Source organism: Osmerus eperlanus, chromosome 7, assembly GCF_963692335.1.
Source record: "Osmerus eperlanus chromosome 7, fOsmEpe2.1, whole genome shotgun sequence".
NCBI lineage: Eukaryota > Metazoa > Chordata > Actinopteri > Osmeriformes > Osmeridae > Osmerus > Osmerus eperlanus.
The window spans coordinates 12,335,572-12,359,594 of NC_085024.1; the positions used below are offsets into that span (position 1 = coordinate 12,335,572).

The 24,023-nt window shown below is 42.4% G+C and overlaps 3 protein-coding genes across 3 annotated transcripts in view; 2 read left to right on the top strand and 1 right to left on the bottom strand.

Annotated features, from left to right (window-relative positions):
* Positions 1-1,055: 1,055 nt before the first annotated feature.
* tmem79b (transmembrane protein 79b) lies at positions 1,056-5,209 on the bottom strand. Its single transcript, XM_062464916.1, has 5 exons — positions 5,071-5,209; positions 3,595-4,437; positions 3,029-3,223; positions 2,578-2,800; positions 1,056-2,395 (listed from the first exon to the last, which is right to left on the bottom strand). Exons 2-5 carry the CDS (start codon positions 4,238-4,240, stop codon positions 2,194-2,196), a joined length of 1,266 nt encoding a protein of 421 aa, XP_062320900.1. The 5' UTR covers positions 4,241-4,437; positions 5,071-5,209; the 3' UTR covers positions 1,056-2,193.
* Positions 5,210-5,957: 748 nt separating this feature from the next.
* LOC134023089 (death-associated protein kinase 2-like) lies at positions 5,958-16,080 on the top strand. Its single transcript, XM_062464917.1, has 12 exons — positions 5,958-6,260; positions 8,617-8,761; positions 9,317-9,538; positions 10,971-11,109; positions 11,730-11,859; positions 12,515-12,563; positions 12,719-12,745; positions 12,843-12,995; positions 13,208-13,253; positions 13,408-13,497; positions 13,772-13,858; positions 14,124-16,080. Exons 2-12 carry the CDS (start codon positions 8,700-8,702, stop codon positions 14,202-14,204), a joined length of 1,086 nt encoding a protein of 361 aa, XP_062320901.1. The 5' UTR covers positions 5,958-6,260; positions 8,617-8,699; the 3' UTR covers positions 14,205-16,080.
* Positions 16,081-21,588: 5,508 nt separating this feature from the next.
* The window catches only part of arhgef2 (rho/rac guanine nucleotide exchange factor (GEF) 2), a 43,569-nt gene continuing 41,134 nt past the window's right edge, over positions 21,589-24,023 (top strand). Inside the window, exons 1-2 of the mRNA XM_062464921.1 lie at positions 21,589-21,839; positions 23,537-23,635. Coding sequence (XP_062320905.1) covers positions 23,633-23,635 — 3 coding nt within the window. The 5' untranslated portion in view covers positions 21,589-21,839; positions 23,537-23,632. The remainder of the gene's footprint in view (positions 21,840-23,536; positions 23,636-24,023) is intronic.

The window sequence follows — 24,023 nt, forward strand, 5'->3', positions numbered from 1 at the left end:
TTACTCAAACACAACGAGAAGTGTCAAACAAAGTACGGTAAAAAGAACCCATTTCCCTTGTGGTGCAGATACTGAGATAATTTGTCTGACTACCAGTCCTGAAAGACCAGTAGGCCTATTGTGCCACCACCACAAATAATTACTTTGAGACGGCTATGCAGGCCTGCTCTAAAACCTCTAATAATTAACACTAAATAATGCATAGAGAATCAACAATAGGCTACACCTACACAATTTCTACTTCTCGACATTTCTTTTTGATCAGGTCAAATTCCGATTAACCTACTTCTCATTTGAACTTTTACAATGGCTTAAGTGAAGACAATGAGGTAAGGTCGACATCATAGGCTGCAATATGAAAAAACTGCCGAGACAATTCCCTCGACATTTCACGCACCAGCCGAGCGTGCAATTATTTCTTTATCCAGCGTATGGATAAAAAACTTACCAGGAACTTTCTGTTTGGTCAACATCAAAGCCTGTTAAAAAGTATATATAAATAAATATTTAGGACTACGCGAATTCACCCTATATAAAATTGCTATTAGCCAGTCTTACCATAACACCTGTTTTTTCTCAGTTTTCGGAAAGGACAATTCTCTTTGATTCGTAGTAAACACGCGCCGTGCTTCCTTCTTGCAGGGATGGTTGTCATTATAATATTTGTTTTCTTCAGTAATAACCTCAGTTTGGTTGGAGGGGTATTTGTTGAATTCCGGGTAGAGACTTTCGAATACGTAGTTGTTATCGTGAGTAGTCTACCTCCGAACCCTACACTTCTCCGTGGGTTTTCGCTCTTGCGCACTGGGCACCGAAGCGCAATTCAGGTGGATGTTTTTTCTTCCCTCCGACCGATACAATCTCCCTGCGACAGACATTACCCGTTACTCCAGTTTGCGTGACGTCACTTTACCAGTTCACCTTTAGTAGGCTGTTGAGGTTTTTTTCTCCAGATGGATAGACTAAGCCAAAAATGCAATAATTAATCCATTCTTGCTACAAGGGGATAACCTACAAAAAGGTTTTACGCGGAAAAAGCCGAAAAATACAAAACGGAAGAAGGAATAATTTTATTGGGATTTATCCAAAAACACAAGGCGAACAGGAAACAAGGAACAAAAACTACACAAACTTTCAGACTGTTGTAGATTATTTATGGTCACTGAAGCGTTTGGGATTACAAAAATATAAAATGTATAGCGAAGATCAAGAAATAACACAGATATGATCTGACAGATATTTCATATACACTAACATCTGCTTAATACATTTGCATTCAGAAATATGGAATTTTATGGTGAAGCAATAGTTCACACAGATATTAATATAAACATAGCTATATCTTCTAAAACACTAGACTAGTAGTTATTGTTGGGAAATGTTTACTTTTGAAGTAAGAGAAAAATAAGCAATATTATTTATTTTCATGTATTTCAGTTAAATAAAAAGCATTATTCTCATTCTTTAATGTGTCAAAAGACTGAGTACTTGCATTATGCAATGTCTATGTCAAGTCTTTTGTTACTGTACATAAAAAGGGGGTTCATTAATGTCACAGCTTGACCACTTTTGCATACAATGCAGGGGTTGACTTGTAAACTATTCTTGACAGATTATTCTAACCAATTATATATAATATTGCAACACAAGTTTCAGTTCCATTATAACATCTGATACTGTATTATACAAACAAACTTTCTAACATGATCATAACACCTACGCCATCTGTAGAATCTTTCAGGAACCTTAGTTTCAGAAACAGTTTTTTGGATCCTGTCAAAACTTCCCCAAGTGGCACAATTTTGAGTGAAACCACAAACTGTTGTCTTGCATTGACATTACAACATTAACCCAAGCTACTTGGTTCCAAATGAGCCAACATCTATTTTGTGAAGCATTGCCTAACTGATGCCAACAGGTTAACTATTAACTTACTGATCTCTTGGAAAGCCCTCTATAGTTCACAATCTATGTGTCTCAGTGGAAGTCTATGATTAAAATGAAACCTCCAAAACCTAGGTTAGTATCATCCCATCCTTTTTCCATGCTAGATTTTACAGCCATGTTTCTTCTCCTCAATCTATTTCATTCACACCCTACTTCCTCTTCTGGTCATGGGAAGACACTCTCCCTGTTCCTTCCATTCTTTACCTTTCTTACCCATCTCTCCTCTCTCCCTCCCTCTCCGTCCTCCTATCCCCAGAATCTCTGGCGAGGGGATGAGGGTGACTCGTCGGGTACATGGGCCTCCTGGGCAAAGATGGTGCCTTTTGCATCCATGGCGAAGATGAAGTACAAGTTGGCACCCAGCATGGCCACGGTGGGCAAGAAGGACAGTCCGAAACCAAAGCCCCGTATGCTGCTGCCAAGGGCAGCTGCTGCCCAGTACACCAGCCTGCAGAGGCACAGAGATGTGGTTACATATCTGCTGGTTACTCAATATGATTCACCTGCTGTGGATCTAGGGAAGCGTCATTCAGTCAGACATTCATATCAAAGCCACGCGAGAGAGTTCAATGGACAACTATCGAACAATTAGTTATTGGTCCCTTTAAAAGAGATTTGACGTTTCTTTACCTTCCGAAAGCGAAAATGATGGTAAGCAGGGGCACCAGTTTGAGCAGATCCTGGCTAAGGTAGGGCGCCATGACAGCCAGCTGCAGGAAGTAGAGCAGGAAGAGGGAGATGGAGTCGTCCACAAAGCGGCGGTGCACGCCCACCTCCCTGGCCTCCACCTCGCCGTCACACAGAGGCTTTACCGCACCCAGGCGCAGCCGACTCACGCCCAGCACCAGCCAACCTGGCGGGAGAAACAGTAGGGTTGGTATATGCTGGGTAGTCTCTAAAGCTAGTTTTTGCTCCACTGTTCTTGAACAGACCTTCTGTTGTACTTTTTGTTTACAGTTGGAATTTCATGGGGAAAAACACAAATATAGGAAACTCATTTGCAGGTACTGAAAGAGGAAAAATTCCCCAGAGATATGAAAAAAAGGAGGTGAAGCAGAAGCCACTGGTACTTCCTACATACCCAGTACGATGGGAACCACAGCGAAAACGGAACAGCGCAGGGTGTACACAAGTCTGAGGGGAGAGCTGTTGAGCAGCGGGGCGTCAAAGGGGAGGAAGACGTACCCCCCCCACACCAGCAGGGGGAAGATCAGGGCAGCCGTGGACACAGACACACCCATCTTCAGAGAGTCTCTGTTGCAACAACCACTCCCCCCTGGAGAGAGAGACAGGGAAAGAGAGAGAGAGGTTGGCGCAATCCAAAGGCTTTTTTTTATCAACTGTGAGACTAATGTAACAGGTCTAAAAGGTTAAGGGTATACATTGCACAAAACAATGTTAGGAGGGTGGAAAGACCCATTTGTCTTTAGCGTGGGTTACAGTACAACATAGAAATGAAGGAAAGTTACTGAGTGAGTGTCCGAGGTGTGCCTTCTAAAAAAAACGACTGTGAAACCATTGATCTACTGCTAGAACAATGCACTTCTGGTCCTTGATTATCCGCTGTACTGCATTATTTGTCGATTTGAATAAACACATCTGATATATGAATAAATGAGGTGTGAAAGGTGTTTTTGTGGTGCCTACATTTCGGGGAGGCTCCTTCTATGGCCCAGTCCTGGTAGTAAACATCCGGTGGGGTTCCATGGGGACCGAGGAACGGCGTCTTTGTCGTCTCAGCATTCCAGAATGTCTCACTTTCTCTGGGAGAGACCGGGTCGCTGGAGGAGTGCAAGATGGTGATGGCCGGATTGAAGACCTGCGCAGCCTTCGCGGGCAAAGAGTTCATTCCTCCTTCCCCCTCCTCGTCTTCCACGTCAATCTCCAGCTGTCCCTTCACCCCTCTCTTTCTCGGCATCTCCGTCTCCAGCCATGACTCCGGCGCTCGGGCCTTCTCTGAGCCCCCTCCCAGCTCGCTCTCCGTCCTGCTCTCGCCGCCGTGGAGGGAGAGACACTCCGACCGCACGCTCCTGCACTCTCCCTCGCCGCCCGCATTCTCTTTCTCGGTCACCTCGCTTCCGTTGTCCCTCCCCTTTTCAGAGTCTCGGTCCTCCCGCCACTGGAGTGTGGCTGGCTCAAATTTTGCAGAGCTGACCATCTCCTCCTCCTCCTCTCTCTCCATCTTTTTCTCAGGATCCATCTCTTTCGGCCAGGCTACCTCTGCGCTCCATGCAAGGCCTTTGAATGAGGCCTTGTTAAGTAGCTCCAGGTTTGAAGGTAGGAACTCAGACATTGGTTTAGCACCCAACGTTCACACAATTGTTCGTCTAGTGGCTCTGGTAGTCTACGTAGTCTTGGTTGAGTTTCAATAGCTATGGTCACATTATATTCCTTTGTTCTTCCTGCCAGTGTAAATCTTTATTAGTTTTGCCTTGACCAGTGAAAGTTTCAGTTCAGATATGCATGACTGATGGATTCCTCTGTGTCATCCTGCAGAGCCCAATAAAGGAAAGCATGTTAACAAATCACACCTCCCTTTAGATAATAATCATGTCTTGAAAGGGCTAGCAACTTAGTATACTGTTGCCTGATTGGAGCACTGTGATGTCGCTGCCATGGTCTAACAATAAGTAAGTACAGTAGGATATATAGATAAAAATAAAAGAATGAATGAACAGGTTTACTTAATCAAGACACATTTACTCCTTGTAAGTCGCTCGGAACAAAAGCGTTTGCTATTCAATTAAAATGTAAATACAAGCACGTTTTCCCCCAAGAGAAAAGTCAAGCGTAAAGAACGACAGCTTAACTTGAACATTCCTTGCAACCTGTGTGCGCATGTCGGAGAAAGGCCGCATTTACGCACGACTTAAAATTCTAACATTATTTAAAACTGAGTCGACAGGCGGCCCATTCCCAATGTACAAACAATGGCTATCAAACGATACTGTCGCTTGTAAATACATACTATCCCTTTTAATACTCTCTATAGGTACTAAAAAACAACGCGGAAGATGACTGCGTTCGCTAAAACATTTGACTTCCGAACGTAGGCCTACTCTCTAAATGTACTATTTACGAACTAAACCCACTTCCCATTTGACTAACATAATATATACTCACTTTCAGTCCGTATTTAATTCGTGTTCTCACAGTTCGCAGGCCTATGTACTGCCGAAAGTTTTTCCACTTCAATTGTTGTTTAACTTTTTCCCCTTGGGGGTGGAATATCAGGTGTGGCCATGCAGGTAAATCATTAAAGGGGAGTTGTTGTTCTTAAAGGGCACGAGCTAAGCCTACACTTGATCATAGATTTTGAACTGAAGACAGGCTGACATTTTATGGCTGTATGAAATTCTCAAAATACATGCACGATAATATGACCATTGTTATTTTGGGCTCTAGAAAGGAAATGCTCTGTAGACGTTTGGGATGCTGAACTATACATCGAGATAATTGGCCTGGTGTGGAGTTGTCAGTGCACAACTTCAGCCATACACAGATGGACTTGAAACTAACTTAAATCTGTAAACTGTACTCAACTGCTGTTTATTTATTGTACCGCTAGAGATCGCAAGAGGATTTGAAATATTACTTGAAGGCACACACATGGATGTCGGATTCAGACACTAACGTTGCATTTGCACAGGAACAGGGCTCGTGTTTGTTTACTGTTTTGAAATGAGATGCAATTGAAAGAAATGACTAGCTCCAAGCTATCTTGATCCATTTATAACGACAACAGTGCAAATAGGCCTACATACATAATTGGAGAAAGGGCCCCCCAAAACAGACTTTTGTAGCCTAATATGATGTGCCAGTTTGTGCCTCTTCTCCTAATATTATGATAACATTATTCGGACTGTTAAGGAAGAAGCCCACTTTATTGCGCGCTCCTGTGTCTGTGTGTGTGTGTGTGTGTGTACGTACGTACGTGCGTGTGTGTGTACGCGCGCGCGCGCGTGTGTGTGCATCCACAGGCTAACAGCGAAATGAAAATCGAGGGAGTTGTTCAACCAGTCTTTCAACTCCGGTACTCCACCACACAAATCGGGAAAGTCGACGCGCAGTGTGACCAGTCAGTAATATAACAGCAGTCTTTATCGCATTTTAAAATCTGAGTTTGCATGAGGAAATATTAACGATTACACTAAGGCAACAGACTTGTATTTATGGATGAAAAAAAAGCATCTGCCGGGTTTCACACAAACAGTGCAACTTGCTACATGGGCATAGTTTAGCCAACAGTAGTCTACATTGAGAAACGACTAAAGGCCACAGAAAAGCGATTTTGACATTCTATCTATATTTGGGTGAGTAACCAGATTTTTTATCCGTGAACCTGCTAGCCAAATGTATGATGCATTAATCGTAGCGTATGTTCAAAATGTAGCCTAACTGGGGATCAACGTGAATAGTGAAGATAAATTGTTCAGAGTTACTGTCCATGTGGAGCTTACAATTTCTCCGTTGATTAAAATTCGGGTTGCAATTAAAAAGCAAATTCACACAAAAATGTATTGTACGTAACATGACACATTGTCAATATTTCACAACTCTTGAAATATTTTACAAACAGCATATGATGGGATATGACAATATTCCCATCCAACATTTACGTTTTGACTTGAAATCCATTGATGTCGTCATGAACGGTTAATACAGCTGTCTGTTCAGAAGTAAAAGTAGTATGAATTCTTTGGCAGAAAATACATTTCTTTTGAGAAAATATCTTTCCTGATTTCCTGTTCGCTCTAATAAGCACATTCTCTTCCCACTTGTAATTACTGCATTTGCTTCTCTGAATTAGTGAACCAAATTACTCTCCCTTTCATTCATAATTTCATCATCATTCAACACTCTCTTTCACTCTCGCTCTCTTGCTCTCTGTGTCATCAGGTACACAGTTCCACATCGACACAAAGACCCACTGTCTCTGGGGATATGTTTCCATGCTCAAGCTTTCTATTCATTAGGGGCTTATGGGGAATGGACATCCACATGTCATGTAATATATTGATGCATTGATATGCATATAGTATAGTAACTATGCATAGTATAGTAACTCAATACTCTCGAATGGATGTGATAAGACCCACACTTGGCATTTAGGCAAGTCTTCCCCCATGGATGAGTAGTTAAAATAAACATAAGTTTGTTACACATGCATGCACCCAGGCAGACTTGCATCCATGCATGTAGACCAGCAGACAGAAATATACACAAGGACATACAGACTATGCACAGGTGAGCACACACACACCGACACACACAAGCAAACACACCCAGAAACACGCGCACACACACACAACATAAAGACAACACAATAAGTAGGCCTATAAGGTATGTGCTGATGGGATCGCATGACTAAGAACATTGACTTAGCAGCTCACGATTGATTTGTTCCAGATGACTGGCTGTAAAGTCACACATGTGCAAACTGTTTGTATACTGTGTAGTGTTTCATAGTCTTGCCAGATACACAGGGCTGCTTGTGATGAGCGCCAAACAAACAGAGGACGCCGCTCCACAATTGTGCAAGAGCATGTGTGTACTCGACTCACACGCATGCTTAATCAAATTTGGAGAGTTTGAATCTGTGTTGTGGCACAGCAGAGAGCCAGGGTATGTGTTTGTCTGACAGTGGGTTTGGGGGTCGCTCATTGACAACTGACTAATGCTGCCTGTGCAAATATTTAGAGTTACAGAGCATTCCATATCTCATCAGGCTAAGCACGCTATGCTGTGTGTGTGTGTGTGTGTGTGTGTGTGTGTGTGTGTGTGTGTGTGTGTGTGTGTGTGTGTGGGGGGGGGGGGTGTTTTATCGTAGAATCCACCAGCCTTCATGATGTAACTGCTGTAGGAACTATATCTAATGGTCATGAACTGTAAAATGAACAATTATAATAATTTGGGTTGAGTTAGAACTTCTAATGTGAATAGTTTTGGAATGATGTTGAGTAGAGATTTCCAGTTTGGGTCTTCACAGACTATGTTTATCGAGCAACATCACAACCACACCCAAACCCACACACTCACTCTAGCACTATTACCTAAACCGGACTGTGCTATGGAAATGACCATTGCTGTTTTGGATTTAATCATCCCCGCCTGCCTTTGTTTAACTAATCTTTGTTAGTACAGGACACAGACACACACATTCACTCACATCAAAGGCATACCAAGAAGGAAACGGGAAGGGGGGTTTACTTGAGAGATACGAATCTGGTTTCTGTTGTTCACACTGCAGTGGGTGACCATGTTTGTGGTAGTAACAGCACTTTAAAAGTATCACTGTCAGGGTTGTAAGTGCATATTGTTTCCATGTTTGTGTGTGTGATCAAGTGAGAGAGAATTTGTGCCAGAGAGAGACAAGGTTTGAGGGTGCACCCTCATGTTTCAACTTTCAACCGAATCAGACGTTTTTGAAGTATGTGACATGATAGGGTTGCGAGACTGCGTACATCACTGGCATGCGAATATGCTCTGTGCTTTTTGAGTTATGATCACTATGGTGATTCTTCCTCTGCCTCACCTTTTAAAGGCTGCAGATGCTGTGACCGTATGTACTGTCTTGCCTTCTTCCAAATGAAATACATCTGTTTATCAAAGATGTTTAACACTCTCGTCATCCCTGGTTTTTCGAATCCCCTGTTTCACCTCGCACAGAATGCAGTAGCTGTGGACGGAGACGAGAGACAGAGACATAGAGGGGGAGGGAGGCACGAAGGAGGCGAAGAAAGAGAAACGGCATGGCTCAGTTTAAACTACAGAATGTAGAGGATTTCTATGAGATCGGAGAAGTGCTTGGAAGGTGAGTAAAGAAGTATAAAAGCATGAATATGACTGATTTGGTACAGAGTATACAAGTATGGATATCACTGATGTAGTATTGTTTAGGAAACATGCATGCACAGTCACCAATCAATTAGGCTCCGTCCTTTCTAACACCGGGTTGAAACATGTCGGTCAGATTCCAGCAGTTGGGTTCTGTCCTGCAGCCTGCTCTCAGACAAGGTTGAACTCTCTCCCAGGAAGTGCAATCGAAGGTTAAAGGCCAACGTAGCCACACTTCCCTTCTGAAGCTCATTCTTAACTGTAATAAGTGCGGAAGTTTCACAATAAAGCAGACAAACGACACTTACTTTGTGTGTCCCTGGCTAGTAGACCTAATGTCACAGAAAACCTGAAAAACATGGTACAAAGTACAAATACATAATCTACTATTTTCAAGGTTGATTGTAACTTGAAAGTGAAGATATCTCATTATAAACAGGGACAGGAAACGATAACAACTTCTACTCAACTTTCATCTCTTCTTCTTCGACCTTCCCTTCTACCCTCTGTGCCACCCCCTCTCTCTGGGTAGTGGGCACTTTGGGCAGGTGCGCGCGGTGCGGGAGCGCTCCTCGGGCGTCCGCTGGGCGGGCAAGTTCCTGAAGCTGCGGCGAAGCGCCAGCAGCCGCCTGGGCCTGGAGAGGCGGAGCGTGGAGCGCGAGGTGGAGATCCTGCAGGCGCTGCAGCACGTCAACGTCATGGCCCTGAAGGACGTGTTCGAGAGCCGTGTCGAGGTGGTGCTCGTCGTGGAGCTGTGAGTGGAGTGGAGTGGGGGGGGGGGGGGAGGAAGGGAGGGTGAGGTAGAGAGGAGGACGGGCGGGAAGGAGAAAGAGAGAGAGAGAGAGAGAAGGAGAGGGGGAGAGAGGAGATGAAGAGAGGAGGATGAAGAAAAAATGCTATGTTCTGTCTACCAGATATTCTGTTATCACCTAGCATTTCACAAGAACATGCACACAGGACTGCAGCTAAACAGCACCAGCTGAGAACATGTCGTGAAATCAACAAAGTTGTTGTATTTGCTTCAATCAGATACTTTGATATTTAGAACAAACCGGAAGTGATATAGGGTGATGTCGACATAAGGACAAAGTTAGCTGCGGCAGAGATGGACAATAGTTGTGCTTTCGACCACTCCCACTGTCCTGTTTAAAGGGAACACAATGAGAAGCAGTTGATCCTGCCAGCATGTTTAATCCTCCATCTATCGTTACCATCAGTAATCTAATATTCACACATCATTCTATACTGGGGCTCACAGTCTATTAATAAAGAAGGGCCATGGGACTAATGGCATATGAATGCACACACACATACACACTCATGTAGAGCCACACACACACACACACACAAATCTGCTGCGATATGAGTCAGTGTGTTTGTGTTCACTCCTTGTTGCCTTGTGTAAAAGTGTCAGTGTCTAATGTGTGTGTGTGTGGATGAGAGATCAGAGCGAAAAAGAGGGATGTTGCTTTGCACAGATTTTCACGGGAAAGAATGCAAGCTGTTGTAAATCATTCCCAAATGTGGAGGTAATGGCTTTCTAAAAAAAACAGGGCCAGGAGCAGAGCAGGAGGAGGGCCCTATCGTACACCAAGGATTAGTAAATACTATTAAGGGGCGTGCCAGGCAACAGAGTTAACAGTCTAACCTCTACACAATCTATCTAGATGTTTAACTTGTAGATATAATTCTACCTATCTTCCTCTGAAAATAAAACCCTTAACCTGCCTGCCTGGAGTGATCTCTGGCCCAGGTTCTACGTTTGGATCCAATGGATCAGTGCCTGGTCAGAGACAGGGGCGTTGTTAATATCCAGGGGTTTGCAACACTGGCTGTTGAGTGTGGTGTTGGTAAGCTGGTATCAAGCTTTCCCAAAGGGGTCACCAATAAATGGGTCTTGGTAAAATAGACACTGTACGTACCATGCACTCTTGTTTGTGACAACATGATCCCACTCTTGTTTGTGACAACATGATCCCTCTTTTTTGTTCTTCCTCTGCATCCACATCCTCCACCTCATGTCTTGTGGGCCCTATCTGCCTGTTTTTACTTCACAACTGCTGTCTGTCTCTCCCTTCCCTTTCAACCCCCCCTCTCTCCATTGACCTCTCTTTCTCCTCTATCTATCCCCCTCTCTCTGTCTCTCTTCTCCCTCTCGTTTCCTCCCTCTCTTTCTGTTCCTCCAGTATCTGTGGTGGAGAGCTGTTTGATTTCATAGCTGAGAAGGAGAACCTGTCAGAGGAGGAGGCCATCGAGTTCCTGAAGCAAATCCTCAAGGGAGTCGGCTTCATGCACAGTAAACACATTGCACACTTTGACCTTAAGGTGAGAGTGACACACTCACACACACACTAATGCACACAAATAGCTAAGATAAAGAGGGGAAGAGGAAGTGGGAAAGATAAAGAGTATACCCGTGTTTTTCTATTTTTTGAAGCAGTGTTTGAGGTATTTTCTGCAGCTGGTTTGGTCCTATGTATACAGCCAGTGTCGGAGAAATTTAGAATGTAAGGTTATATTCTGAAAATACTGGTTCTAGCATTCCTTTGTCAGTAGAGAGCCCTCTCCACACATGACCTATAGATGACACTAGGCTTACGTAAACAAACTGACCTAGGTTGACCATTATCATACTAGAGGTGCAATAAACCTTATCTGTGTTGAGTGAATCATATGGTCAAGCCTAGGGTCAGAGAACTCTGTAAGTTTCCACGTGCACGCGCACTCTGTCTCTGGGATCGATCATATTGACAGCTGATATGCAGGGGAGGAGACTTCTCACCAATAAATGGTCTTACCTGAAGACTTGTGAACCAGACAAACTTTGTAGCACAATGGCGTGTGAGGTTTTTGTCTCCTTGTGGGCCGGCCGCAAGCAATAACGCTTTCTTAAACTTGTTCACCGACTGACTGTGCAATGCTTGATAGATTAATATTTCTGACAGCCAGAGAACATTATGCTGGCAGACAAGACGGTCCCCCACCCCCACATCAAGATTATTGACTTTGGACTGGCCCAACGCCTCACACAGGGAGAAGAATACAAGAGCCTCTGTGGAACTCCACAGTACATTGGTAAGTGGAATGAACTATAGTCAAATACTCCCAGTTTCTTTTAGTGTGTGTGAGAGTGATTGTATGTGTGTGTGTGTGTGATAGTGTGTGTGTGTGTGTTTGTCTGTCCCTGTGTCATAGTTTTAATTTAGCAAGGGCCTTTCGAAACCTGCTGACAATGCGTTGTCATGGAGACATGCAGAGAAGTAGTGGTGTTGGTTATGGACAGGATATTACATCAGAGCCTGTATCTGCTTGCTGGGGGGTAGTGACAGATGTGTCTGGCTAGGTGAGAAGTTTCCACATGCTTGGCAGCAGGCAGGAAATGCTGAGAGAAACCAAGATCGTCACGAGACAAACATTGTCCCAATTGATCAATGCGTTTGCCTGCCTGCTTGTGTTTGACTGCCTGTCAGTTTGAGTTATGTGTATGTCTGTCTGTCTACGCCGGGCAAAAATAATAAGGATTCAACAGTGAAAGCCAAGACACTGAGGAAGTGGCACTGTTCTGTACCTGCACTGTGATGAGCTGAGGTGGAAACCGAGACCATGAATCTATGTCTCTCTCACTCTTTCACTTCCTCTTGTTCCTTTCACAGATATTGTAAAGCACTTGTGTGAGGATGTGCTGACCCCCATCTTGCTCTCTCTCTTCCTCTCTCTTTTGCTCTCGCAGCCCCGGAGGTGATCAACTATGAAGCCCTCAGTGAGGCAGCTGATATGTGGTAACCATTTTACATCTAACACTTCCGTATGCGTATTAATAATTTTTTTATTCTCAATCCAATGTGACTTTGTCAGAGCAGCATTTGATTACAACTCAAAATTCGCTTTATGAATGCGGTGCACTGAGCTTTTTATCTGCTTTCGTTTGCCACAGGAGCATCGGTGTTATAACTTACATATTGTGAGTATGACATGAAAATGGTACATACATCCTATTTGTCCATGTTTTGCTCGCCACATCGTAGCACAAAGCTGGAAAAGACTCTCCTGTGTTGCAGGTTGAGTGGCATGTCCCCATTCCAAGGAGACAAAGACGAGGAGACGCTACGCAACATCGTGGGGATGATCTACGAGTTTGAAGATCAGTATTTCAGCCAAACCAGTGTCATGGCCAAAGACTTTATCGAGAAGCTGCTCATTAAGGACCCAATGTAATCAACCATTCACTCCCATTTTGATGTTATCGGTGGGGTTACAATGTTTTGTTGCTTTGTGAAGAATAGTCCTCCATGCTACAATATGTTCAGCGTGGTAACATGTCACTGTAAAGGGAAAGAGTAATAAGTCAATATTATACTCTTTCACATTTTTCTTTTAGAATATGTTTTGATGTTAGCTTAAAGTAAAGTTGTCTTTCCAACAGAGAGAGAATGACGGCAGATGAATGTTTACTACACCCCTGGATAAAGGTGAGAGAAAAGATCCCCATACACAATACACCAACGTGGACGACATATAGTATTTCAATGAACAGCTGTAAAAAAATATTGTTGCATCAAATGGAAGTTGCATCACAGCCACAGTATAATAACCGCACCACGATCCTCAACTATGTGCTTTCAGCCACTGACGCGCAAACAAGCAGCCAACCGAAGCCGCTCGTCCATCAACATGAAGAATTTCAAGAAGTTCAACGCCAAGAGGAAGTGGAAGGTGAGTCACTGAAGCTGCGCCTCTTTTTGATACCTGTGAAAAAATGTCACTGTTGCCTCAGGGTTCCTCTAAGATACAGCGGGCTGATGCAGGCAGCAGTAGATAAAGCATTTTCTCTCCCTACGGAGTCCCACGGTGTCGATGCGGTGGGACTGAAGGGGATATCAGGGTGCTGCAGCTCCACCACCAGGCATTTGTTGGGACTTCAAAAACAAATTTTTCTTAGTCATCTTTCTCTCTTTGTCCCTCTCTCCCCCGCTCCCTTTCTCTGTAGATGTCTTACAACATGGTGTGGGCTTGCAACAGACTATGTCGCCTGAAGCTGCTTTGTAAGACGAGAGCCCAGGAGGATGATGACATGGTGAGAGGTGGGGTTAACACGCAGGAAAATATAGAGGAATGTCTAGTCTCAGATCACAGTCGCTGTACTGGAATATACTTTTCTGAATCCTCAGGTCAACCATTTTGAGTTGCCAGTATCGTGATTACTTTTTAAATTCAAGTGCATGGTGGTGTTTGAAATCATCTATGTTTTATGTTTTCCTGTTGCTAAAGTGTGGGTGATTATGCGAGTGTGTGTGTTTGTGATGGGAGGTCTCATCCTTATCCCCCCCCTCCCCCACCAGAGAAAGTGTGAGAGTGATCAGGAAGACACAGAGACCAAGCCTGCCTCAATGATTCGCCGAAGACTTAGCAGCAGTTCCTAAAGCCGCCCATCAGAGGTCGCCAAAGCACAAACATGTGCAATGAGGGTCCAGGGGCTGACTTTTAGTACCTCACTTCCTGAAGGGACAGGAGCAAATACTTGTTGTGAGTGATGCACAAAAATCAGCACAGTCATTGAAAATTGCAGGACCTGATTGATTCCTTGTAAAGGTCAATGTGCTGACAGAGTTAGTGTTTGGCTTCAATATACGGAATTGAGATCACATATGAAGGTTGCTGGCTATAGAAACGTTAGAAAAATGCATAGTATTTTGAATTACTTTTGTGTGAGTGTTAACCTCATTATGAATCAAATTACAATGCATAGGATCAAGGCATTTTAGACTGATAAATAAGAAGCATGCTGTTGTCTAGCAATAACTGTAGTTGTAGTAGTACAAGACTACTAGAAGATAGTAAAGGATTGTAGCAATTCAAATATATTGTCAGTCAGTGCCTTTTGAATTGTAACAGATATTTAAGAACAACTAGTAAAAGTATTTAAGTATTTCCTAATGTGAAACCTGTCAGCTAAACCGAATGCCTTACATAAGAACCAAATCCAAACCTGAGATTTGTGTGCCAACCCTTTTGCACTGACTGTGCATTGAAGTGTGAAAGAACGGTGCTGTTATTGTAGCCAAGCCCTCTTTTGGTCCAAAGTAACATTTCTTATGTCAAACTACATCTCACAATCAATCAGGCTTACCTTCATACAATTTTACACAAACCATTCTCAATTTCATAATTTTCTTGAGAGAAACCACACTCGTATTAACCAGTGATGCCTCACAAATGTGTTACAGCCCTAAAACCTCACCTGAAGAACCTTACACAATACAAGTGCGGTGGTTTACACAAAAAGTAATGTTTACCCTGAATAGGAATAGTTAAATGGTTATATATAAGAATAGTTCAAGACAAAATCAATGTATTTATTACACATATGTGAGGTGCAGGTGTCTGTTACACTCAAGTTGAATATCACAGAAGACTGAAAAATGAACACAGAAAATCAAGGGAGTATGGTATCACAATATGGGAGGATACACAATGATTAGCATTTGCAGGCACAGAGAAAGAACAATGTGTGCTAGATAGCTTTTGTTTAGGTCTTTTGATAGAAATGGCCTTGTCGCTCCTTCTATTTTCCTCATTCAAAGTTGCATGACATTATACACTTTGGAAATATTGTGACCTCTGACTTACATTAGTGACACAGGCCTTTCCTAGTCACATCTTACAAAGACCTAACTAATGGCTATGCAGGCATAAGAAAACAGCATAATGACAGTTTATCAATGATACAAGAAACATAATTAATAGATAGGCATACTTCTCTCCTGGACATAACCAAGGGTCATGTGCTCATGAGCTTAGTATTGCAAGGTATAGATCAAACATTGTTTATTATATTCAGAACATTTCAAACAGTGTAAAAGTAATAAAATAATCATTATCTGAAATTGTTGTTAACTGATCAGTGGTTTAAGGACAGACCTCTTCAACCCATACAAATTATTACTTTAACAACCATGACGTCACCCAAGAAATGTAGTCGCACATTTTGTTTCTGCAGAGTATGACAGTGGTATGGTGGCGGTATTCATAACATGTTGTTTACATGTATCTTATACATTTCTTATGTAGCTCTTTTCAACTTTGCTTGAAAAAAGTGTAGTTTCTTTGTTGGGCAAAGGCCAATTAGCTAATTGTCTCATTTTAAATGTGTGTGTGTGTGTGTGTGGGGGGGGGGGGTGGTAAAGCCATAAGTCCCATTGTGTCACTGTTGTGGCTCTGAATGTCCAAGACTGACCAGTATCTGTTTTCATAGTTGTTTGAATTGTGTGACATATAATTAAAGAAAACATAAGCACAAAAAAACTGAGGTTGGTCAAACATCCAACCTACTTTCACGAGTCATCGGTTTCTATTGCACATGTTTGAGATAGGAAATGGGCCTGTGTTTACTCTGGGGATTTGCTGAAAATGAATAGAGTACTAACTATTATACCTGTTTGACAGACTTTGCATAATAATACTTTGACAGTTCACTGGAAAATTTATTTTTGAAGCAGAGGCATTGTTAGACAAAACTCTACTGGGGCACAGGCCCCTATTCATATCCCTTTTTTTTTCTTCCAAGCTTGCTGCGCACAATGCACTACCGGTAGGCTATAGAATCTCCCCTTGCTTAACCCACTATACAACAGTTAAGGGACGCAAGTTTGATATCAGCTTTGGCAGGGATATCAATAGTTAATGTGAGCGCGCACATTTCTTTCGCATTCATTTGAGCGCAAATCCTGTTTTTTTGAGCTTCATGTAATATTGTTTTGATGTTTTAGTCAAAATAAGATATAATTTAGAAACTATCTTTAGTTTTGTAATGTTTTCTTAGCCTACCTCAAGTCTGACTTATGTGCCGAGTCCGACACCTGGGGCCTCATGTATAAAAGATTGCGCAGCTTACATACCAGAATGGAGTACGGCCAAAACTTGAAAAGTACCTACGCACAGAAATATTCACATGTATAAAACCGGTCGTACGCCAGGTCCTGCGCACCTTTTCCCTTTATAAATCACAATCAACGTGAGACTGACCGCACGTGAACGAGCCACTGACCCCGCCTTGCCTCCTCCCATATATGAATTTGCAGATGGCCTATAAATGCGCCCCTGAGGTCATTTCTTTGTCTGAATTACAATGGCTAAACACGCAAAAAGAAAGATTTCACAGACTGTGAGATAGAGGTTCTAACAACTGAGGTGGAAGCGAGAAAATGTGTCCTTGTTCACTTATTTACACATAATCCACGGGATCAATTGAACATCACACTGTGAGTGATTTTTGCCCACCTGTTACTGCGTTTCATCCTTGGGAGGTGGATCTGTGCGTCATGCCTCCTCAGAATCAGAATCAGAATTGAGTTTAATCGCCAAGTAAGTGGTCACAAACAAGGAATTAACTTTGGTGGGAAGGTGCAAACAGTTTATATAAAATAAAAAATAGAATAATATAGAATAAAAATAATACTGAATATGAATATGTTAAAGTGACAGAGTGTATAAGGCAGGGGCAATTCTAGGATCAGACCTTTAGGGGTGCTCAGCCCCCAATGAGAATGTGACATGAATACAGTGCCTTGCAAAAGTGCTAAACCCCCTTGCTAATAACAGGCATGCAAACAGGTCAGGGGTAAAAAAGGTGAGAAGGATACGACAAACCCCAACCCTCTGGTGGTCTGGGGGCATGCTCCCCCGGAAGAAAATGTATTAAATTTGAAAGTTAAACGCATGAATCTGGTGCACTTTGAGAGCAAAATTAAGAGGCTAGATCTATGTAGAATCTGTGCTCTTGTAAACAATGTCATGTTCTTTAACCATAAAGACATTTTTTGTATAGCATACACCATAAAAAACAATTAAACAAACGGATTACCTGTGTTGAACTACTTTAAAAAGCAAAAGTCAAAAGCATCAGTTACTGTAAAGCTAACACACATCCAATAGACATCATTTTTAATATTGTATAAAAATTGTTTCTACTAGATGATGTAAGATGGGTCTGTAAACCTCTCCCCACTCTGCCCCTGATTGGCTGTGAGGTTTAGGCATTAGGAGTGACGATTGGTTCCAGAGCCAGTTGTAAAGTTGGGAAGCACGGGTAAAATGCTGTGTTGGCCACGGCCACGACCCGCCGTGGAGGTGGAGACTAACTAGGTGGAAAGGTGGAGACTAACTAGGTGGGCCTTATGCAAAATATTGAATGAATGAAAAAACTAAGGATGTCCCTTTCTTCATGAACTACCAGCATCAAATGATAATAAACAATAATCATTTTAATTTTTTTATTATTTTTTTTTTTAGGGGTGCTGAGATGAAATTTAGGGGTGCTCAAGCACCCCTAAATTTGCACGCAGCACGGTAAATAATCCGTGCTGCAATATTACAGTTTTTCACAATTGTTAACACACATTTCTCAAAACAATAACGGCTTTCTCAAAACTGCACACACAAAACTGAGGGGGGGGGGGGGGGGTGGTAAAGCCATAAGTCCCATTGTGTCACTGTTGTGGCTCTGAATGTCCAAGACTGACCAGTATCTGTTTTCATAGTTGTTTGAATTGTGTGATATATAATTAAAGAAAACATAAGCACAAAAAAACTGAGGTTGGTCAAACATCCAACCTACTTTCACGAGTCATCGGTTTCTATTGCACATGTTTGAGATAGGAAATGGGCCTGTGTTTACTCTGGGGATTTGCTGAAAATGAATAGAGTACTAACTATTATACCTGTTTGACAGACTTTGCATAATAATACTTTGACAGTTCACTGGAAAATTTATTTTTGAAGCAGAGGCGTTGTTAGACAAAACTCTACTGGGGCACAGGCCCCTATTCATATCCCTTTTTTTTTCTTCCAAGCTTGCTGCGCACAATGCACTACCGGTAGGCTACTAGGCTATAGAATCTCTATAGCCTAGCCAAAACTGAAAACCTCACACACAAAATGCTAAACCTGACACTCCCTTTGCAAGAGGACTCTTTGCCATCAAATCTCTTACCTGTTCACAAAATGCAACTCGTGTTCTCATTTGGTACACACAGCCATATCTTCAAATGACACACACATACCATTCATAACAGTACACACAATAAGCATTTGCTGCACACTACCAAGCATTCACAGCACACAGTAGTGCAAAATTGAAAACACAATTCTAGGAATGGAACACACCATATGAATGACAATGACTCTGGAGAATGAGCCATTTCAACTTTTGTAAAATGTCTCAGTGTAGGCCTAATTTTGTCATAGTCAAACATAAAACAGCACACATATGCGGCAAAAAAAGTTGTATTTCTAAACAGTATAGTACTGTCAACGGGCCTGCTCAACCCATTGCAGCACACAAAGTGATGTTCCCATCACGCTGGCCATCACAACAATGGCGTGCTGGCCAATGACATTTCTGCCCCGGCGCCTCCTCTTTACCAGGTTGAATCCTCATCAATGAATATGTATTCATATAGCTCATTAGCTGTGTCATGCTCCTGGATCCGCTGGAACAGACAGCATGATAATGCAAGTTATAGTATGGACACAGATGGGTCAACACAGTGGGCTACAGTGAGACACTGTAGAAAAGGAACAATATTGGATTACAGGTACAATACATGAATGTGTCAGTGCTGAGTGTATGGGACTTACAAGCACAAACTCTTGCTGTAACTCCTTGATGTGGTCTGTGTTCCGGTCGAATAGGACCCTGTACACTTGTTTCATCCGCATGAATCATCCGCGTGAATCATCCACCACATCAATTATCAAACTTTTATTTGTGGAGGTAATTATGTTTTTTTAATAGGCAACGCCATAGACATATGACAGTAACTGTAGTGGACTTTATTTTGTAATGTTTGGTGAGTTCCGGTAGCCTGGTCCTAACCAGACCATTGTACATTTCATTTGTACAGAGGGTCTGGGATCGCTCCATTGACAAGCGTTAACTTCCTTGAAGGCGGGTACTCTGTTGAAGTTTAAAACTATTGGATCTTCCCAGAGCCACTCTGATCTGCCATAACCAATCGCTAGCGTTCGCCTTAAGGCCATTGCACACTGAGTCCGAAATTCGTGTCCGAAATGTTCGCACGTAAAAAAAAAAAAAAACGACCTTACATTATGTCAATCGCGCTTACACACTGCCTCCGAAACTTTCGTCTGTCAAAAAAAAGTTCGGATCGGGTTAAATTGTCTGTGTTTTTCACATCCATAGCCAGCATTTTCATAGGTTTTTGGGCAATTCAGAGCCACCGAATGTTGAGGCTGACGATTGCGAAAAAACAAAAAGTTCGCACTCAGTGTGCAAGGGCCTAGCCAACGTCTTCACCACTACTGTAACGGAGCTAGCTGCCGTAGCTGGAAAATCAAACTTTTCCCGAACCCCGTGGGGAGGAGGGCCACAACATCATGGCCACCAACAAAACTCAGCAAGGATTGTTCTTGCTCCGGCTTTAACTTATGGATATTTGGCAGCGTTGCCACAACCGACCGAAAAGCTTCGTTCACATCTTTCTCCGCAGGCATTACTGAACTACAACTCAAACTAGTGGACGACATCAACGTCATCGTTCTCAGCCACTCCCTCTGTTCGCTGATTGGACCTACAAAAAAAATGTTTCTGAAAACCGACTAATACACCGAAATCCCAGAACTAGTACAGAAGCAAAATGAAAATTGAGCGGCAGTACGTAGGAGGGCAGAGCCAGGCTACAGTTTCGGCACTTTTCAGTTAGAATTCGCCATGTTACAGAGCCAGACAAGACTATGCAGATGGCCCGCACATTCTCACGTCTGCTCAAAAGTTTGCATGACGGCCCGCACATTCTCACCTCAAGTAGCTACATTTTTATACATCACACCGTGTGCGTGAAAACCAGCGTACGCAACGTTTATACATGAGGCCCCTGGACTTCTGTGTGTCCTGCAGTGGATATTTGGCAAGCTCAGAACTGCACACTGACATGGAATTCTGCGTGCATCGGTTAAACTCTTTTACTTTTTTTTATTTTTTCCGGGATTATCAATCAAAATTAATGCAGTGACTAATAAAGTAAATTGTTAAAACTCAAACTTTTGATTTTACTGGGGCACAGTAGATTTATACTGGGGCACGCAAAAAGGTCTAACTACCCCACTGCATTTTGAAGTATCTCTGAATAGCAAGTTGAAAACAATATTGAGTCTGCAGTTACTCTATGGTTGAGTTTAACATTTAAAGGGTATATGAGTCAAATTAAATATGCCAGAGTATTATCTTTACTATTTATGCACTGATGTCTAGCTTGGCTTTTTTTTGTTGTTAATTTAAAAGGATTTGGAGCAGTTAAAAACCTAAACAAGCAAATGGTGCATGCATAGTTGGCGAAGAAGTCCTGGATCCAGCGAGTCAGCAGCATTCTGTTCGGAGGAGAAGGAGTCAAATGAATAAAGAGCCCTCACACACTGAACATTCCTGAATCTGCCCATGCCTTATCTTCTTCCCTCTCTCTTACCAACTCAAGAGAACCGAGAAGAATCGTTGCCGGAGGACTAGACACACGCTCGCGATAGAACCTAAATACGATTTTTGTATGACTGGTGCGTCATGATAACGCGAAGGAAACGACATATTTAGATTCAAGAGGTAAAGCGCGCAAGCATACAACACTCACTCCGACAAACACATGCGTGTCTTAATAGATAAGCAGAGTGTACTGCAAAGGTCGTACAGGAAGGAGGATATACATTTACGACAACCTCAAATTATCCGAGGGGACCGAGACAATGCTCGTGGGAGTGGCGAAAAGAAAACATCGAGACAAGTACTAAACAGGTTTCCTTGTCAAGATCATGCAACGATCTCACCTGAAGTTTCGGACTTTGGGGGACTGACTTAAACTTCTAAAAGAAGGACATTACAAATGACTGGAAGGGATAAAGTGACATAATACTGCTATATAAGTTCTTTTAACAATAATTAGTATCTTATATATTGTTCTCTATAAAGTTGTAGCCTACCTTAATTGCCTGTGGGAAAGAAAATACGTCCTCGCGTGTCGGTTACAGTATCAGGTGCAGCGGCCACCCAGGTGAGTCACAGGCTAGTAATAATGCTACATTTTCGAGCACAAGGTTTAACCGTCGTGATGTCATTTTTAAGCTTGTGTCTGTTTCATATTAGTTTTTTTTATAAAACACATTATGGTTACGATTTTTTTTTCACACCTACTGCCTGCCGCGCATCTCATCCTGGTCTCATACCTTGCCTTCCAAGTTTGAAACGGCGGCTGTCATCAGAACAGAACGACTAATAACCACACTAATCTTTCATAAAGGTTTTAGTTCTTCTGTCATTTCATGAATGCAAATACGTCTCTACATCATAGCCAGTAGCCTAAAAGGTTAAAATAATAATACATCTGGTGTTCAAACAGTAGGATAGGTAACAAGTAAAGGTTTCCTCATTATCTATAGTCAAGAGTAATAGTCTTTGTAAATCCAGGTCTGGTCAGTACTATAATGTTCCCTTCTGTAGGTAATGATTACAGCAAGGAAAGCTCTTAAAGTGTACCATCTTGAGTACACTTTGGGAAAGAGGTCACAAAACGTCTGTTTTACAGAGCTTGACTTTTATCTTAAGCTACAGCACCTGTTAAAAGTTATATATATTCTACTGAGCTATATGGGAATATGTTTACATATAAGTTCTGTTGATAAACATGTTAAGTAAATAAGTGCTATGTTTTTTTATGGCCAAAATATTATTGAGTTCACTAAGTCATTGATTACTTAATTAAAATGTGCAAAGTGATGTATTCCTGTAGCAGTTTATCACTTTTTGCTGCATTGTTGGCCCCATTCCAGTTTGCTTGCGGAAAGAGAAATCAAGGAAGGTTGTGAAAGAAAACACATGATTCCTCGGAAAGAAACGTGTTTTGCATGTTGTATGATCTTGTCCTGTTTACATTCCTGAACTAAAATGTCTAAGGTCAGATGGAAGGAATGTGAAAAAAAGAGACAAAAGATGGAAGAAGAGAGAGGGATGACAGGAGAGGGGGGGGCGGGGGGTTAAGATATGTAGGTTAAGAACCTTTGGCATTACCTTCAATCTTAAATTGTGCATTCCTGACAGAGAGATGGGATACAACATATGGCAGATGGAACACAGTGAAATGTTCACGAGGCTTGAGGCTTCGGTTTATGGCACATGTACTGTCTATTCTATTAGCTCAGTTTCAGTCCTCAGTTTCAGTCCAATTGAATTCATCAACGTACCCTCACTTTAGCCAGCGTAGCAGCACACGCACACACACGCACACATACATACACACCTGCATTCACTATAATGCACACAACCCTGCATGTGGTGCTATCGTTGGTGCCTATGTGTTGGTGTGGGGCTCTATGAGGGGGTGTGGTCAAGCTGTACCTGGTAGGACTGGACTCTGTGGCAGTGATGTCAGAGTCTCGCTCTAAAATCCCAGACACACTACCCGCTAGGCTGAAGGAATGTGCTCACTGTACAACCTTTCCGGAACTGTGATTCCACTAATTAAAAGTACATAATCACACACAGATAGGCACACTTTTATTATTTTTTATGGATTGATTCACGCTCATGTGTATTCACACACACACACACATGCTCGCTCGATTTTTGCCTTAAATGTCAACCACAGTTTGCTCACCTCGTTCTTCTCTGAGAGAGGGGATGTATAAAAATAAACACATTGCGATCGCTTTGCCTCTCAAACTGTCGCTTTTGTTTTGCACTTCTCATCTCAAGGAACTTCAGTGCTTCTGAAGTTGTCCTGACCGCCCTCCACCACTAGAGAGTGCTGTGACTTCTCCAGTCAATGGGAACAAACCTGCTCTCATTCACATGGTATGGCTGCATCTCTCCTTTAGTTTTTCCATGATGTGATCAAAGTTGTCCAATTTGACGGTCATTGGAGCCAACTATCCTATGTGGTACACAGGACATTCCTATCAATCTTTCACGTGACAGACATTCTGTACTTTGAATGTATTGTAAGATGCTATGTCAACTGTGTCTCTAATACACTGTAGTGGGTATTCAGCATAAGAGACCATGTAATGGAACAATGTGATGTGCATGAATAAAGTTGGTCATATTGAAACAGGATGTTCCCTCTAAAGCATGTGCGTTCCCCTTGTCTGTTTATGTCGACCTTACAATGTTTCGGTTGGTTAAATGGTTAACTTGTACCTCTGTAAAAAATGAAACAAAAGTCTGCCTTTTGTTCCCTGTA

What these genes read in the sequence shown, in the direction of transcription:
- tmem79b (XM_062464916.1), bottom strand. Translation starts at nt 4,240, where the DNA reads ATGTCTGAGTTCCTACCTTCAAACCTGGAGCTACTTAACAAGGCCTCA. An exon ending in AGAAGGAGCCTCCCCGAAAT is followed by an intron (nt 3,224 to 3,594) that starts GTAGGCACCACA and finishes CTCTCTCTCCAG; the next exon opens with GGGGGAGTGGTTGTTGCAAC. An exon ending in TGTGGTTCCCATCGTACTGG is followed by an intron (nt 2,801 to 3,028) that starts GTATGTAGGAAG and finishes TTCTCCCGCCAG; the next exon opens with GTTGGCTGGTGCTGGGCGTG.
- LOC134023089 (XM_062464917.1), top strand. Translation starts at nt 8,700, where the DNA reads ATGGCTCAGTTTAAACTACAGAATGTAGAGGATTTCTATGAGATCGGA. An exon ending in CTGCTCATTAAGGACCCAAT is followed by an intron (nt 12,996 to 13,207) that starts GTAATCAACCAT and finishes TCTTTCCAACAG; the next exon opens with AGAGAGAATGACGGCAGATG. An exon ending in ACGCCAAGAGGAAGTGGAAG is followed by an intron (nt 13,498 to 13,771) that starts GTGAGTCACTGA and finishes CTTTCTCTGTAG; the next exon opens with ATGTCTTACAACATGGTGTG.